General features: G+C 45.7%; 1 protein-coding gene across 1 annotated transcript in view; it reads right to left on the reverse strand.

The window, feature by feature from the left end:
* The window catches only part of NME8 (NME/NM23 family member 8), a 1023835-nt gene that overhangs the window by 389057 nt on the left and 616079 nt on the right, over positions 1-18699 (reverse strand). Inside the window, exon 12 of the mRNA XM_085606381.1 lies at positions 11575-11719. Coding sequence (XP_085462507.1) covers positions 11575-11719 — 145 coding nt within the window. The remainder of the gene's footprint in view (positions 1-11574; positions 11720-18699) is intronic.

An 18699-nucleotide genomic window follows, 5' to 3' on the forward strand; every position in this document is an offset into this window, starting at 1 on the left:
GCTGATGTGGTGCTGTCTGTATAGATGAGTTACAAGATGTGTGAGTGTTTGTATGGGTTCTGTAAATATGTTTTTTAGTGATTGTGTGGGATGGGTGTATGACATGTTTTATAGGGAATAAGAGGGTGTGTCAATTTTTCTGTGGATGATGTCATCAGTGATGTCATTTGAGATGTCATCAGTGATGCCATTAAGGATGTCACTGACCATGTCATGAGTGATGTAATATGGGAGGTCATAAGCAGTGCATTGCGGGGCATGAGTTATAATTAGCTCAGGTAACTATAACTGCAGATTTTTTCTGGTTTTGTACAAGTAAATTGTCAGCCTAACTATAACGTCCCTGTAACCTTTGTTTTTTTCAGTGAATTTCTCCCCCTCACCCATTGAAAACGGTGACCTCAAGAAAAGACACTTACCCTCTTTTTCCTCTCCTTTCCTTCATTTGTTCCCTTGAGAAATTGATTCTGGGCAAATCACTTATTCTCTCTGTGCCTGAAAATGAATGTGTCCATCTATAATGCAACGGGTGCTCATGTAAAGCGCTCTGATACCTTTGGGTCCAGTTTGTGCTATATAAAACTGCAACAGAAAAAAGGACCTGAAGAGTAGAGCTGTCCTTTGGGTCTAATACCAGCTAGTAAGGACTCAGAGATTAGAACTGTCCCTCCAATAATCCATATTCTAGTTAAGACTGAGAGAGCAGGGACAGCCTCACTAAGCTCTCATGGCAGGGCCTTGCATTACACAGCTGGCCCTCATGCATACATGCCAACATTTTGAAATAGAATGAGGGAGATTTTGAGAGAAAAAAAGGGTGGACTTTATTTTCCTCCTTGAGCTACATTCAAACAAAGGCAATGTTAGGCAGCAGACACCTAAAATGACATTTTTTTAACTTAAAAAATGGGCGTCACCTACCTGAACCAGGTCTGCTGGCATTTGGTATTTGAAATTTGATATTTATTGATTTATAAAGCGCCTGAATCACCCCGCCAGGGGTATCTCTGCACTATAGAGTTACTACAGCCCACCACAGAAAAGGAGCGAATTAGAACAGTGAGGTTTTTAGAAGTCTTCAGAACTGTAAATGATCTGGACACTGTCTCAGATGGATCGAAAGTTGGTTCCAATAAGATGGGGCCAGATAGGGAAAAGCTTTACCACCTAGACGGGCTTTTTTATAGCGTGGAGTCCGAAGTAAAGATTTGAACCCTGATCAAAGGGATCTAGGTGGCAGATATTTGGTGAATTTGTCTGCTAGGTAGCTATGACCATGGCCATTCAAATATTTGTGGACCATACAGCAGATCTTAAATTTGATTAGCTTCCACACCGGAAGCCAATGCATTTGCTGCAGAAGGGGGAAAGAGGGCGTTCAGGGGGAGCATTGGAGACCAGACGAACCGCGGTGTTCTGAACTACTTGCAATCTATTTAAGGAGGCTTCATTAGCTGAAATCAGCAAATAATTGCTGTATTTCTAGGCAGCTTAGCACCAGTGCCTGGATAAGAGTTTTTTGAGTGGTTAAAGGTAAGAAGGGGAATAGTTTTCAGAGAAGACTTAGCACATGGAAACATGCGGCAACTGTAGATATGGCATGCTCCTTCAATGTCAATTTCTGATACAGTATGACTCCCAGATTTTTGACCACCAATTTGGGAGTTGGAGGAGTGCCCAGTTCCTCTAGCCACTATCCTGGGGACCACCTCACCAAAGCATCTCCAAACAACATGATCTCAGTTTTCCCCACATTAAGTTGGAGGACATTATCCCTCAGCCAGCCAGCGATGGCCGTCATGCCAATCAAAAAAGTAGACCGAGCATTATGATTGTTTTTATCAAAGGAACATAGGAGTTGAGCATGGCCCGCATAGGATATTGGAACAAATCATAAATTCCTCAATAACCCTGCTAAGGGAGAAAAAAATATGTTGATTAAGGTGAGGCTGAGACAGGAGCCCTGAAATAATCCCTTAGTCAGTCATGTAGTCTTAGAGCGGAAATGGCCTAGGTTAATGATCTGAGTTCTATCAGACAGAAAGCTCGACATACAGTGTAAAGCATTCCTTCGGAGGCCAATTTCCCTGAGTCTCCTGAACAGAGTCTGATGGGAGATCATATCGAAGGCGGCCAATCAATCAATCAATAAGGGAATTGTAAGTGCGCTACTCACCTGTGAGGGTCTTAAGGCGCTGAGGGGGGTCCATAGATCTGTTTAGCCGAAGAGCCAGGTCTTGAGGGTCTTCCTGAAGGTGTTCAGGGAGGGGGTGCGTCTGATGTCTGCTGGTAGCTCGTTCCAGGTCTTAGCCCCCATGTGAGAGAAGGATATTCTGCCTGATCTGCCTCTGAGGATGCGCTGGGTTTCGGCCAGTGCGAGGTTGGATGATCGGAGGTTTCTTTTGGGTACGTGGAAGTTGATTCTCTCATTGAGGTATTTGGGTCCGTTGTTGGGTAGGCATTTGTAGGCGTGAGTGAGGATTTTGAAAGTGACTCTTTTCTCCATGGGGTGCCAGTGGAGACTTCGTAGGTGTTGGTTGATCTGTTCGTGTCGGGGGATGCGGAGGACGAGTCTGGCAGCGGTGTTCTGTATTGTCTGGAGTTTGCGTAGTAGGGACTTGTTGATGCCGGCGTAGAATGCATTTACATAGTCCAGTCTGCTGGTGATGATTGCATGGGCGACATCTTCCTTGATTCAGGAGGGATCCACTTGAAGGTCTTGCGAAGGATGTGGAGGGTGTTGAAGCAGCTGGAGGTGACGGCATTGACCTGACAGTTCATGGTAAGTGATGAGTTGAGTACGATTCAGAGGGTCTTGGAGTGGTCTGAGGGTATAGGTGGGCTTCCGAGGGCGGTCAGCCACCAGGTACTGTCCCATGCAGAAGGGGTGGTACAGAGGACGAGGACTTCTGTCTTCTCGGCGTTGAGCTTCAGGCAGATGTTGGTCATCCAGACTGCAATGTCTTGCATTCCTTTCTGGAAGTTGAGTTTGGCAGTGGTGGGGTCTTTGGTGAGGGAGAGGATGATCTTGGTGTCGTTGGCGTAGGATATGATGTTGAGGCTGTGTTATTCAACAATGGCTGTGAGGGGGTCCATGTAGATGTTGAAGAGGGTGGGACTCAGTGATGAACCCTGTGGGACTCCGCAGGAAGTTTTTGTGGGGTCAGAGAGGAAGGGTGGGAGTCTGATCCTTTGGCTTCTTCCGGTGAAGAATGATCTGATCCAGTCCAGGGCTGTTCCTTGTATGCCTGTGTTGTGTAGTCTAGCGACTAGTGTGCGGTGGGAGACGGTGTCGAAGGCCGCTGATAGGTCGAGTAGGATGAGGGCAGCGGAGTGGCCTTGGTCCAGGTGGGTGCAGATGTCATCTGTGGCAGTGAGTAGGGCGGTCTCTGTGCTGTAGTTGCTTCAGAATCCGGATTGGGACTGGTCGAGGACGGCATTCTCTTCAATGAATCGTGTCAGTTTCCTGTTGACTGTTTTCTTTGCAACTTTGGCTGCGAAGGGGAGAAGCAAGATGGGCCGAAAATTCTTGAGGTCGGTGGGGTCAGCTGTGGGCTTCTTGAGCAGGAGTCTGACTTCTGTGCGCTTCCAGTTGTCTGGGAAGGTGCCTGTTTTGAAGGTGGTGTTGATGGTGCGTTATAGTTGGGGTGCGATGGTGGCTGCCACTCTGTGGTATATGTCAGGGGGACAGGGGTCAGTGGAGGCCCCTGAGTGGATGCTTTTTATGGTTTGTTGATCGCGAAGTGTACGCAGTGGTGGTCGGGCCATCACGGCTGCATTGTGTGGCTGATTGGACGCTGTTTCCTGCCGCGAAGTTGGGGTCGAGGGTGTGTCCTGCTCTGTGGGTCGGTGTGTTGACGTGTTGTTTAAGTCCGATGCTGGCGAGGTTCTCACGAAGGATAGTGGAGTTGTGGTCGCTGGGGTTGTCGAGGTGGAAGTTCAGGTCTCCAATGAGTCTGTAGTTTGTTGAGGCAATGGCGTGGGGTGCGATGAAGTCGGTGATGGTGATGGCGAAGGGTGTTCGGGGGCCAGGGGGTCTGTAGATGAGGGTGTTCGGCCAAGGGGAAGGTTTCGCTGGAGGTGGTGAGGCGGAGGGTGCTCTTGTGGGTGATGGCGAGGCCCCCTCCTGGGTGTTTGGGGCAGTCTTTCCTCTGGATCTTTTATCCATCTGGGATGGCAGTGCTGATGTCAGGGGCGGAGTATGCATTGGTCCAGGTCTCTGTGAAGAAGGCGATGCCGGCGAGAGATTGTCGAGTAGGTTCAAGATTTCCTTGGCGTGTTTGTGTATGGAGTATACGTTGAAGAGGATCCATTTTAAGTTGTCGCCGGTGCTGGTGTTAGAGGTGTTGGAGGCCCAGGTGGCGGTGAGGGTCTGGCGGCAGTGGAGGCAGGAGAACTGGCCGTAGGTCGTGTTCAGCGAGGCCTGTTGGCATTCTCTAAGTCTTCCAGGGTTGAGTGCGAGGAGGGTGGTGGTATCGTAGCGATGGATAGTGAGAGGTCCAGGGTTCCTGGCTCTGGCCACGGTTGGGTCACAGATGGGCGCAGACGGGCTTGCCTTTGGTACCCCTTTGGCGACCAATGGCGCGCCACCTGCACACGTCTGCTGCGTGACTGCGCAGCGGCCGCCCTTAAGTAGGGGAGGTGGGAGGGAGGAGAGGCTGGGAGGCGGGAGCAGGGGAATTCCATGGGGAATGCTGGGGGGAGGGGCCGCAGGGGCAGCAGCGGCAAAAGGCAAAAAGAACAGGCAGGCACGAGAAAATAAAAAGAGTGGTGGAATTAGAGCTAAACACAGATGGGCACAATAACAGTAGCACAACAGGGAAAAATTAAGAAGAAAAAAAACGGCTGAGAAAGGTTACGAGTGTGGTCCCACTTGGAGCGGGAAGCAGGTGCAGGAGCGTGCATCAGCCTCAAACCTCCCAAGGAGGAGGTCGGGTCTGGAGGCAAGAGATGGCACAGCGGAGCTGTGGGGAGAGAGTGGACCTAGGCCGAGGGTTGGAGGCCAATAAATCAAGCAGCACAAGAAGCGCTGCTTGTCCATTGTCCAGACACATTCTGATTTTGTCGGTGACTGCAACCAAAGTCGACTCCATGCTATGTCTGGGTCGAAAGCCCGACTGAGATGGATCAAGGCAGCATGAAGCTTTGACAAAGTCCGACAGCTGTTTATTTATATGTTTTTCTAATAACTTGCTCAGGAGAGGTAGCAATGAAATAGGGCGATAATTGGATAAATCCTCTATGGGGGCCTTAAGATGTTTACGGATCGGAATTATTCGCGCTGCCTTCTATTTGTGGGGGAGATAACCCTCTTTCATTGAGCAGTTGAGGATTGAACAAATAGAAGCAGCAAGATGTTAGGAGAGCAATGAGGCAGTCATAGCCGTAATAATGTCCAGCGGGGAACCTGATTTTACTATGTTTAGTAGCGATTCTACATCCTCAGGTTTAAGTGCAGGAAAGTTATCTTACGTCCGTACATTAGATATAGCCGGTGAGTAATCTGCCATGGTGCCTGACTGGGTGCTACCAGCTGAGGTGATTTTATTGTATATCAGATCAATTTTCTGAGTAAAATGAATTGCTAGCTTGTCACACAGGGCTTGAGGTGGAGCTTCTTCAATTTCACATGCCTTAGGATTAGTAAAACCTTTTAATATCTATTAGAGAGTTCTGGGGGCATTCCCTGCCTGTTGGAGTTTATATCTTTCTTTATCCTGTATGTCATGCAAGAGGCACCAGTGTCATTCCAGTTTTTTGCAGTGACTCTTTTCTGTCCGGAGATTTGTGGAAAACCAGGCTGTCTGAGGGTGTCTGGTTAAACTCGGGCACTGTTTCAGGGGGGCTAGATGATCGATGGTGGAAGTGGTCGGCCGTAAGTTTACGCCACTGTCTACGCCACCTAGGAGAGTTTGTGTGGGGAAAATCATGTGTCCCTGGGCCCCTGATTTGAAACTCTATTAAAAAATGGTCTGTCCAAGTAAATGGGGAAGTAGCTCCACAGCGGATATTGGGAGATTTAGCAAGGATCAGGACTAACGTGTGACCAGCTGAGTGAGTAGGGCCATCATTGATCCTGCTTAACTCAAGTGTGGCTAGATCTGCCAGGAGTGAAGAGGCATCTTGATTAACAGTGTTTTCACTGTGCACATTAAAATCTCCCAAAGCAGAAAGTTTCTAGTCGAAATGACATGAGATAAGATCCATAAATTGAAGTGAAAAATTGGAAAGGGGGCCAGGGGGCCGATAGACGAGAGCACCTTTCCAACAATGTTGAGGGTGCAGGTCAATTCTAAAAAATAAAATTTCCAATGAGCCATTACTTAGTGAATCAAGTATTGAGACTTTAATAGTCCTTATGGATAATGACAATGCCCCCCAACTTAGTTCGTCTGTCCAGCTTTTAGATACGATAGCCTTCTGGAAGTGCCACTTTAATAGCAGGAGTAGAATTGGCTTTGTTCCAAGTCAGAAACCCGATATCTGGGTGTTTAGAGGAGAACAAATCCCAAATATCAACTCCGTGTTGAGGCAGAGATTACTTAACAGGCAGTTCCAGCCTCGATTTTCTAGAGGCGTTGTGGGAAAGAGGTCAATCTCGTTATAGTGGCGGGATTGGCTATTTCTCCGAATCCAGTTTCCTACTATTAGTTGAAAGCTGTTCCAGTTTCATACTCTGGAATCTGCAGGCCCTGCACGTCAAGGGGCCTTCCAAAACCATGGGAGTATTGAACAGAGCATTTTTCAAATGTCTGCAATTGTTCGGGCGAATCTAGTATGATCTTGTGAAGTTCATGACTAGTATATGTACACAGGTCCCTTGATCGATTACCTAAGTCTAACGCAAACCGAAAGGGGTCCTGGCTTATGGCGATGTCCAGGCACGGACGGGCTCAGATGGGATTGCCTTAGGCGCGCCTTCGAAGTGCCAGCGGCGCACCCGCTGCACTTCACGCCAGGCATCTATTTAAATAGAGAGGCTTGCAACTAGACTGCTAACCCCAATTTCAGTTACAGCCGGGAGTGCCAAAGGTGACATCCACTTTAGCATAGTCTCCCTTCACACAAACGGAAAAACCCACGGTAGAAACGCGACCGTCTAAGCACTGCTGTGGCTAAAAGGTGAGAAGAGCAAATGGTTTAAAATTAACCCCGGGCGTAGTACTCCGCTTTGCCCACGTAGTGTACGTAGCGCAGCCTGCTTCGCAGTTTTCGAAGTAGGCGTAGCAGGCAGCGCTACGCATACGCCAGGGCGAAGCGGAGCTGCCTGCCGCCCGCCACCCGCCTCCCGCCCGCCCTCCTTTTAAAATAATGTCATGTATGATAAAAAAATTAAATATAAAGACTTACCTGCAGCGCGGCGTCTCCGGGCTCCCTCTTCCTCGTTCACAACTTCTTGTCACAAATGCGCATGCGCGGAGGCCCGCGCATGTGCATTTCTTGCACGTATAAGCTAAAACACGTAACAATTAAAACCCCTTATGGGAGCAAATTACTTCAAAGCTGCGGTTCAGAGCATTCTGATTCACCACTCTGTGAGTTGACTCTAGCATGTCCGCTGCGCGTCGCGCCAGGCATCTATTTAAATAGAGAGGCTCACAACTAGACTGCTAACCCCAATTTCAGTTACAGCTGGAAGTGCCAAAGGTCACTTCCACTTTCGCATAGTCTCCCTCCACACAAAAGGGAAAACCCGCGGTGGACCGGGGAGAAACGCAACCGTCTAAGCACTGCTGTGGCCAATAGGTGAGAAGAGCAAATGGTTTAAAATAAAAGTATGAATGCACGTATAAGCTAAAACACGTATCAATTAAAACCCCTTGTGGGAGCAAAGTACTTCAAAGCTGAGGTTCAGAGCGTTCTGATTCACTAATCTGTGGATTGACTCTAGCGCTGCATGCTCATGGTACTCAGCTCTTCGTAATGCCATAGAATGCAGTCCCTGTGGTTTGTAATTCACCAATGAATATACCTTGTTTAAAACTGGTCTCAGCGAGGTGTCAGACAGCAGGCCTGGACCGTGGGATTAACGTCACTCAACAAAAATGTTAGACCTGGTACCATTTGTGTGAGTCTACCTCCCATTTTTTTCTGATTGCCTCCTCTGTTTTTGATATGTTTTGCTGGATTAGGGCATTGTGCCACTGCTATTCACCACAGTGCAAGTGCTCCCTATGTTAAATTGATGTATTGATTAGTGACTCCATGATTGGGTTATTTGATTTGCTTGTCAGACCCTAGTATAGTGCACCATGTGTGCCCAGGGCTTGTAAATCAAATGCTGCTGGTTGGCTTGCAGCACTGGTTGTGCCACCCACAGAAGCAGCTTGTAAAGTGTATCTCAGGTCTGCCATTGCAGAGCCTGTGTGCAGTCTAGTACTGCCATGCTGACTGGGTAAGTGCACCCACTTACCAGTCCCTAACCCTTGCCTTTTCTTCATATCAGACCCCCCTAAGGTAGGCCCAAGGGCAGGGTGCATTGTAAATTTAAGTTATGACATGCCCTGGTGTGTGTGGCATGTCGTAATAGTGAATTACAGCCATTTTCGGTTTTCACTATTGCAAGGCTACCAGTCCCCATAGGCTAGAATGGCCAGTTTGATTATAGCATCTTATAACCCTAACTGACCCAAGGAACATGGTAGAAATTCGAGTTTAGTATGCCTGAATGCCTGAACTCAGAATGATAAATTACATATTTTAGTGAAGTTGGTTTTAACATTCTGTGTTTGAAAATACCACTTTTAGAAAGTAGGTATTTTCTTGCCTAACTAACCAAGCCTGCCTCTGCTAGGTTGTGTACTCCTTGTCTGGAGTTTGAGTGACAGGGGCTGGGGGATTCCAGGAGACAGGGTGAGTCAGCAAAAGGCTTCATGGAGAGTGAGGGGAGGAGTTGCACCTTGGTCTGAATAGGGCTGTGCCTTTCCCCCACAATGCTGGCTCTGCCTCCTGTGGTGCGTCTGATGTCCCTGGCCTACACTGTCAAAGGAAAGAAGGAGTCATGTAAACAAAGTGCTCCAGGACTGGCCTGAACTGATTTGGACTAGGCATAGGCCCCTCTGCTTTCAGAGAGCAAAGAGAATATGAGTATAAAAAGGGGGACCCAGACTCCAGAACTTTAGATTACTTCTGGAACAACAAGACAAACCTCTGCCAAGGAGAAGAACCAAGGAAGCTGTAGGAGTTGGACTGCCCCCCTGCCAGTGTGCTGTGTTGTTGGGTTGGCATGCAGTGGTGCGTTCATTGCCAAGCAGAGGATAAGGAACTTTTAAAGAACTTTCACCATCTTGCAGAATATTTCTCCAAGGGCTTGAACTTGTGATTGCCTCCTTCTGAAGTCTCAGGGACAAAAGACTTCACCACCAGCTCTCTCTGAATTTCCTTGCTGGGAATTCTGCCTGCAGAAGCCTGCGTGTTGCTGGGAGCGCGACTCAACGAGAAGAAGCGTGTTGCAGTCGCACCTGTTGCCGTCGCAGCATCAGAGAAGCGTGTCACCGCCGCAGATGTCACCCCGGCATCACCAGAGAAGCGTGCCTTCATCAAAGCTGTTACCCGACGCATCACCATAGAAGCGTGACGCCGCAGAGTTCGCCGTCGCATCACCGGAGAAGGGTGTCGCAGGGCCTGTTGTGGCTCCAAAGTTACAATCGCCGGCCACCGGGCGTGCACGAATCGTCTACACGTTGTCACATCAAGGGCGCCATCTTATCACATTGCACCGGATTGTCGCATCGCATCGAGGCACCATCTTGCCGCATCGCAACCGGTCCGCAGTACGAGAGTATACGCACCACCTCCTCTCCGGTAAGGATCAAGACGCATCCCCTATTTTGCGCAAGCATTGAGGCACGTCGCATCATCTCCCCTGCAGCAAGGAACCGACGCATCTCCATCACTGCGAAGCTTTTGTTTGTTTTGCGTTACGCACCCAGGTACTTTTGTGAGAACTTTGTCTCATTCATCATCAACTTGAATTAAGTAACTTCTACCATCTTTAAGCCAATTTTAAGTACACTATTGTGGATTTTTGTCGTTTGTGGTCTTGTGTTAAGTCTATATAAAGAATACTTATTTTTATAAAACCTGTGTGGTGTCCATCTGTAGTGTTTTCACTTTAATACTGTATGTGTTCACAAATGCTTAATACACTGCCTCTGAGATAAGCCTGTCTGCTCGTGCCAAGCTACCAAGGGGGTGAGCAGGGGTTATCCAGTAGTGTAATCCCCTTTCCCTGACTTAGAAGCAAGGGTCCCTATTTGGTCACAGGTACCTACCTCTGCCAACTAGAGACCCCCAGTTCTAACATTGGTGGTCAGTGGTGAGGATTTAGACCTGCATTTGTGACTCATATACATTAATTGGTGTACACTACTAGTGAGTGCAGACCAAACGCGACCACATGCTTTTTTTTGGAAGCATTTTTTTCCTTGGACTGTTATTTTTTCCTGAGAACTGCCAATTCTTACTGCCATGAGTAGACCAGCATCTGTTGCATCTATGGATCTAGATATTGAGGAAGAGAGGCTGCCATCTCTGCTTCCACCACTTGCTTTTTAAGCACAAATTTTGTTTTTATGCACTTCTTGAGTGTGCATGTGTTTTCGAGCTGTCTCCCTCTGTACTCTGTGTTCCTCTGTTGTCCATGTGCTTCTCTCCGCCCACATCCATATTGCCCTCACCCTCTTGTACTATCCTCACCAGTGCAATTGCTTTCTCGCATATGGCCTTCTCCCTGTGTGCTCCACTTTGCTCTTTCGCCCACTGCTTCTCCTCCCCAGCCCCACACTGCATCTTGCTTCCCACATGTACATTTCATCTATTTTTGCACGTTACTTCTCCCCACCCCTGCCATCTATATTCACACGTGTAACGAAACTTGACGGGGGCCCTGGAAGGTACATGGAGGGGCCCCCGCTCCAGATTTAATCCAGAGCTTTCAGGCCAGAGTACTGCGCTGAGGGGGCCCCCTGCTGCTTGGGCCCCCCGCACTGGGGGAGATTCGGGGGCCTGTGTTGCGCCACTGTCTATATTTTTTCTGTTTCCCCTGCTTGCTTTCCCCACCCGTGCCCTCCATGATTCTCTCTCGACCCACATTTAAAAAACATATGCTATTAACTTTTATTTTCAATTTGTCGATCTAACTCCTCAGATCCCCCACCAAACAAAAGCTGCTGTGTGATGTGCGTGCCTACAAAATAAAGTGGCGAGTCATACCACATTCTTTTTTTTCAATTATATTTAACCATGCTATAATCCATTTGGGATGATGTACAGCATGGCTACAACCATTGACAAAACGATTAAGTATCAACGGAGAGCCCTAATGGCTTTGCCACTGTTTGTTTAATATAAGTTTGTCCCCATACATTAATGCGACTACATCAAAAATATATTTAAACACTGTTAAAGTCACAATAAAATAGACATTGATTTATTATTATTCCTAGTACGAAAAGAGGTAAACTCCCTTTTAAGTTACAGAATGTTGAAACCTATCTGATCTTTTTGCAAACAAAATAACTGTTGTAATCAATCTTTTCTTTTCTAAAGGACTATTTCCAACTATAAAATCACCTTGTCATGTACGTTATAAGGTCCAAAAAGAACTCTTTGTCTTCGTGTTCATGGTAAAATAAACGTGCTTGGTCTTCAGTCAGCGTGATCTCCTTTTGCATTGCAATCACGAAGCCTTTCTCATGGATCTTTTCCAGAACAGCATCTGTGTTGGAAGCATAAAATGTGAATGATGAGAGGATATATTTACAATTAGGGACCCATCTTGATTTTCTTTGCCGTTTTTATTCCAATAACAGGTTTACAGTGGTTGTTTACTTTTTTTTTATAGAATATGACATTAAGCTGACAAACTAACGAAAAAGGATGAGGGTTTTTGGGGCCTTATTTAGAGTTTGGAAGATGGGTTATTTCATCACAAACGTGACGGATTTCCCATCCACCTTATTACAAGTGCATTATATCCTATAGTACTTGGATTAAGTCGGATGGCAGAAGAGGTGTGGTGCAGTGGTCAGGGCAGCTGACTCAGGAACATGGAGGATCCCGGTTTGATCCCCAGCGGCAGGTTAGCCCAGCACTCTGTGACTCTGGGCAATAACTCGCTTAATCTTCCCGACGGCCCCCAGTGCCGGGACACCTTGCCTGAGGTAGCTGCGCGCTTTACAAATGCTGGTATTAATATTATGATTATCATGCTTGTGACTGAGTAACCCTTTCACCAAATTCTAAATCAAGCTTTTGCCAACAAGTGCAAACTCTCTATGACACAATTGCAGGTGTGAAAAAGTCACTGGCAAAGAAGAGGTAACGAAGTAACCAGAGGCATAACAAATTTAACCTAGCTTCCACCAAACCATATTCCGACCATTTGAAGTAAACATAACTATTCTCGAAGTATCCTCAGCTTACAATTAGGCAGCATTGGACCTGAGTCAAGACTTAGGGCCGAATTTAAAGTTTGCAGGAGAGGGTACACCATTTCAAGCGTGACAGAGTACCCTCTTTTCCAAACTTAGGGCCCGAATGACTCATTTAGAATCAGGAGGACCTTCAGTATGTTGACAGCCGAGACATACACCGTAGACAGCCCATCACATTAATGGCTGTTGCGGTTTGCCTGCCCACCCTATTTTGAGTGGGCAGACAAATGGCAAGTTTTTACTGTCCGCCACTACCAGGCATAACCTGGAGGTAAGAGGAAGTAAAAACGTCAAAAAATAACCCCCATTTTACTGGGTGAGAAATCTTGTGGTGAGTTGGATGATTTTTCTTTATTTTAAGAACAAAATCACGATTTGGGATTTTGTTTTTGAAAATATAAAAAATGTGAAAGTTTAACATACAGCTCCGTCATGTTGAAGGAGCCATCTATCAAACTTTTAATACATTTACTGGAACTTCCGTGAAAGCAGGTCCTGCAAAAGCAACAATTGTCATGTGGGCCACCATGACGAGTGCTCTCACCATGGTGGGAGTAATGTACTCTGCCATGAAGACGGTACTTACTCTGTCCTCCAAAATCAGGCCCTACAATTGCTCCACCCGTCGAATTAAGAGATTTCCACTGACTAAACGGACACCTCTTGCATTTCTAGGCACCACTGTCACAGCGGTTCATGTAAATACATTGAAAGTTTGATGGATAGCTTCGTCAACATAACGGAGCCATACGTCAAACTTTCAACTTTTTCTGTTATTTTCCCCAAAAGATTCGAAAGGAGGATTTTGCTTTTGAAAATCAAAGAAATTGTGACCCCCCCTCGCAAGGTAGTGTTCTCTAATGACATGGGGAGTCACTGGTCCTTACCACTGCACTTTACCTGGCGGTGACGGACAGTGAAAATCTGCCATTTGTCCGCACACTCAAAATAGGGTAGATGGACAAATGGAAAAACCTCAGATCGCTATTACTCTGTTGGGCAGTCAAGGTGTATGTTGGCAGTGAGACAGAGTAGTCTCAACTGTGGACATGCTGAAGGTCTGGCCTGACTCTAAATCAGGTCTCTCTGCCAAACTCGAAAAAATGGTCCTTAATTCCACCGCAAGAGGAAGTAGGAATTAACAGTCCCACTACAGTAAATAACTTAAGGCACCTACTAAGGCCGATTATAAACTAATAAAATGTATGAACTTGTCATCTATAAAATATTGAGGGTGAAAAATAGAGAAGACATTAGACTGATGAAAAATTAAAAATAACACTATAAATGAGACCCGCCAACCTATGGGAGGATAGAAAAAGTGCAACAAATCATGTTGTAACTGACGTCTGGATATTGCACCAAGTATTAAGATCTGCTTTGCGGTGAAAAGTCTTTCAATAGTTGAAGAAGTTCTAAGTGGCAGTATACTCTCCTGTATGCTAAGAAGGGTGTGCCTTTGCTGAATCAATGCAGAAGTCGCTCCTAATCAAGTCTACAGCCAACTAAAACAGGTTGGTGCATTTCTATTGAGTTTTTCTCAGTCATTTCACAATTTTGCAGAGTCTAGTTCTTGCTGTTCCAGGGGCGAACAGCCATCACATCGTGGCTGTTACAACGCATGCCGTTACGTTGCATGCGTCAGTCAGTCAGTCAGTCAATTACATTTATTCGATCGATTAAAGATCATAAAAAGAGACAAAACAAACAGATAGTCACATTGCATAAAATACAGGGCAAGAATACATCAATTACAAATCTGATTATAAATAGCATTGTCAGAATTTAAAAATTTGAAGAGAACATATTTCATAGGTTCAATTCTAAGTTAAAAAGAATAAATAGGATATAAAGTTAAGATTTCCATCTAAAAGACTAACAGAGATAGGATACTCCATAACTAAGGACCACCGTCCGTCATAACCACGTCAATTATGTTAAAAGTAGGCCGCACTCTGACACGCTTCTTACTGATGCGAACAGCTGCGACTAAAAAATTTGCTACATAAAAAGCAATAGTAATATTGGGCAGGAGTTGCAAAAACAGAAGCGCTGGCCGAACCTGAACATAACCAGCCCCTTTAAGTAAAGGTAACAAGTATTTTGTCCTAATCTGTGCAAAATGTTCACAAAACATAATAAAATGTAGTGTGTCTTGGCAAGAAAAATTATCACAATCACACGGGGTAGCATTATCAGGGGTAGCCCATGTGGGATAAAAACCTAGCACAAAATGTATCAAGTTTAAACGAAATTTGATTAGGAGAGACCTGTGAAGTGGGCTGGTTACAAATGCCAGGTAGGGTTCGAGACCAGGAACGGTAATTAACTCATAGTTCCTTCTCACTATCGGCTTTTTTAATTCTATGTCCTCCCTCTCGGCCATAAATCGTGTCAATAGTGCGGTCTTGATCCCCATGATGTCCTTCTTATTAATGCAGTCAGGGGAATTAAATAACTCTGGTCTACCTACTGTGACCAACATCTTTTTAACATATACTAGCCATGGAATTGTATGGGCTCTATCCAGGGCAAGGCAGTCCTTAAGTATTAGATGGGTTAAAATAATTTCTTGGTTAAGCCAAGTTTTTAACCAACATATAACAGGTGCCACTTTGATTAAGTCGGCAACAAACCCCAAGCCCAATTCTGAGTGTATTGTAAAAGTGGGTGTGGACTGAGGAACGGACAGCAAGGATCTTAAAAACTTGTTTTCCACCCTCTGGATAGTGTCATTATTAGTATAGCCCCATATGGCAGAGCCATAAGTGGCTATTGCCAAAGATTTAGCTTTATAAACTTTCAAAATGGCCTCCAGGGGGCGAGCTCCCAACCGTTTGGCAAAGCCTAGTATAGCTGCGGCGGATCTTGCCATCGAATTGCCTTTAAGTGTATGTTGCGGGCCCCACGTGCCTTTCTCGTCAAAAATGACCCCTAAATAAGTAAAAATTGGGACCCTTTTGACCTCATGGCCTAAACAAAAAAAGGATTTAGATTTCTTTTTCCTACTGGCCTGGCCAGTGACCATGACCTGTGATTTTTGAGTATTAATTTTCAGGTCTAATGATGTCATAAAGTCGCCGAAAGAGGCCAATAGTCTGTCAAGAGCCACCCCTGAACGCGCCAAAAGCACGGCGTCATCCGAGTATATGAGAACTGGGATCTTGGTGTCTCCTACACGAGGTACATCCACCACTGCATTGGCCACGGCTGAGTCCAGGGCATTTATATAAAGTGTGAAAAGGAGAGGTGCCAATATGCACCCCTGCCTAACGCCCCTCTCTGATTTAAAGCAGCTGGTGCACCTTCCCCCCTGGGTAACTCTCACCGAGGCTGATAAGCCACGATGGAGATCTGCCAAAAATCCAACCAGAGGGGGATCAACCCCGATGTCCAGGAGAATACTCCACAATTTTGACCTGTTGACCAGGTCAAAAGCTGAGGAGAGGTCCATGAAGGCCATATACAGAGACCCCTCCTTTGCAATAGTATATTTGCAAATAAGTAAGTGGAGATTTAAACATTGATCCTGCGTGCTCCTATTAGCCCTAAAACCATATTGGGCGTCTGATAGTATGCCGCTACCCTCGAGCCAAGTATTCAATCTACCCAGAATGACTCTGCCTAAGATGTTAACAGCAGAGTCATTTAGGGAGATAGGCCTATAACAGGCCGGGTCATCCCTCTGGCCTTTTTTAAAAATTGGGATGATTGTGGATATTGCCCAAGACTCGGGGATATTCTTATATCTAGCGGCATTAAAGACATTTGTTAGTATTTTAGCCCACAATTTAGGGGCAGACCTATAAAGGTCTGCAGGAACGCCGTCAGGGCCTGGCGCCTTACTCTTAGATGTCTCTAGAATGGCTTTTTCTACGTCCTCCTCCTTGAAGGCCGAAACTGGTCCGACCTGGTTCAAGGGTAACAGCCCCTCTAAATTCCCAGGCGAGACAGAACTATAAATTTTTTCAAAATGGGCTAACCACTGCTCGTCAGGAATACTACAATCCATGGCCTGATTCTCGCTACCGGAAAAAAAAGGGTGGTTTATCACTCCCCAAAATTTGGAACTATCCCGCAAGGTATCCGGTGACAATAAATTATTCCAGGCTTCTTCCTGAATCTCGTTTTTACGAGCTTTAATGGCCAATTTATACTGTTTCCTCAGAGATGTAATCAGAGGTCTGTTTCTCGGTTTACCCTTTGTTGCCTTCAGAAGGGCAGAATGAGCCTTGGTACAATTGGTATCAAACCATTTTTTGCCTGTATAGCAGCCTAACTTGGATTTAACCAAGAGGGCCGCATTAATATGTAGGCAAATGGTGGTAAAAGCCTCAACTATACTAGAGTTGGTATTAACATGATCTAAGCATATACCCATCTCTGGTTCAACCTTAGACAAAACTTCTTGAAGAAAAGAAATCGGGGACACCTGAGCCCATTTTAACCTCCTGCCATGGTCTTTTGCTACCAGGGCTCTGGTTCCCAAGATGCTAGAGTCTTTAAAGACCAAGAACCCTTCCGAGGCGACCTCGGCTATCACGGGGTTATGGTCGCTAAATGCGGAGTCCTCCACCCTGTAATTTAAAATCAAGGGAAAAATCAAAGAAGAAACAAAAATGTAATCGATGACTGAACCTGAGTCAGGACCTTTAAAAGTACACAGTCTCTGACCTTCCGCGCAGCAACCAGGTTCAGAGAGGTCAGAGGAAGCCAATAGGCTCTCCAAGGCCTCGCCTTGTTTGGTATGTTCAAAATGTGTGGATGATGAATAGGAAGATCCCTCCTCATCATCCAAAATACAACCTAGGCTGCAAGGATGGATATTTAGATCACCCATTAGGATGACCTCAAAACTATTATGTGACGCCCTGTATTTATCCAGAACCTCCCCCAAAGATTCTAGATGGTGATTTAAGCTGACACTATCTTTGGAGTTATAAAAATTAATCAAAAGCAAAGAAGGGAAATTTGCCACCACTAGTTCTACAGCTAAGCAATGTTGGGAGCCAGAATCAACCTGTTTAGCAGAACCTTTCAGGTTCAAAGAAACCAACAAAGCAAGGCCCCCCTTTGCCCTCCCCGCCAAGCTAGGTGTGGCTGGAATATAAAAATGAACATAACCGTCCAAAAAAAGGTTATTTGCTGTGTCCCAGGTTTCCTGCAATGCAATAATATCATGGGACACAACATAACCCACCCATAGCTCGTCCTGGCTTTTGAGTCTAATGCCAGCAATATTCCAGCTTAGAATTTTGCAGGTATTTTTTTTAATTAACTCGTGCGACTCACTAGCTACTACTCCCTTTCCCTCTGATCTAGCTCTCAAATTGTTTAGTGAGGGAGACATGCTAGAAGAAGACCCCTCCAAGCCCGGTCAGGCTAAGGCTTCCAGATGGTATATGTTATCAGTACGCTCAGTGGGGAATGTAACAAGATTTGGGTTGATTCCACTTCTTTCCTGGATTTGACCAAGGCTTCCAGGGGTGTTAGGGTAAGGATTATAAAAGTACCTTAAATCATGAACCCTTATTTCCGACCTATTCCAACTAGGTGGATGATCACAAATAAAATGCACCACTCGACTGTCCTTAAAATTAATGATGATGCAATCCCCTTGGACATTTTTTGGTCTGGGGCCCACCCAGCTAACTCTTCTGGCAAAGAGAATCTTCCCGTCCAAAAAGTTCGGGATGGGTCTCTTTTGATTAAGCCAAAAAATAACTTTATTTTTGAGTTGTTGATAAGATTCCTCTGTGTCAATTTTCAATTCCGGAACACCGGACAAAACAACAACATAAGGAATAGAATCAGGGGGTAGGTGGATACAAATATTAGAGGATTTAGTTGTTCTGTCCCCAGGGTCTGTATTTAAACCTTTATGTGAACTCCTGCTAGCAGATTTAATTCCAGATAAATCCCTTAAACCAACCCTGTCATGACTACCACCTTGAATGCTGGTGATGTCTGTTGTCGAAGTTCTAGGGGGGATTACCCCAGAATTAGCTATAGGAGGTATATCAGTGATGGGAGGAGAAAGTGACGGAGCAGAAAGGATAGGGTTCACCTTAATAGGATTAACACTATCCTTGGTGGCTAATTTAATAACATTTTTTAATGAGCAAAAAATAGTTTGCTCTAATCGATCCACTTTGTCAGAGACCACCTTTACCCTTTCCAGAAGTGGCAATAATAGGGAACGGACTGCTTGTTCGATCTGGGGCATCAAATCACTATGTTGGGGCTGGTCCAAGTGCCTATT

This window comes from Triturus cristatus, chromosome 5_2 (assembly GCF_964204655.1).
Source record: "Triturus cristatus chromosome 5_2, aTriCri1.1, whole genome shotgun sequence".
NCBI classification, from domain to species: domain Eukaryota; kingdom Metazoa; phylum Chordata; class Amphibia; order Caudata; family Salamandridae; genus Triturus; species Triturus cristatus.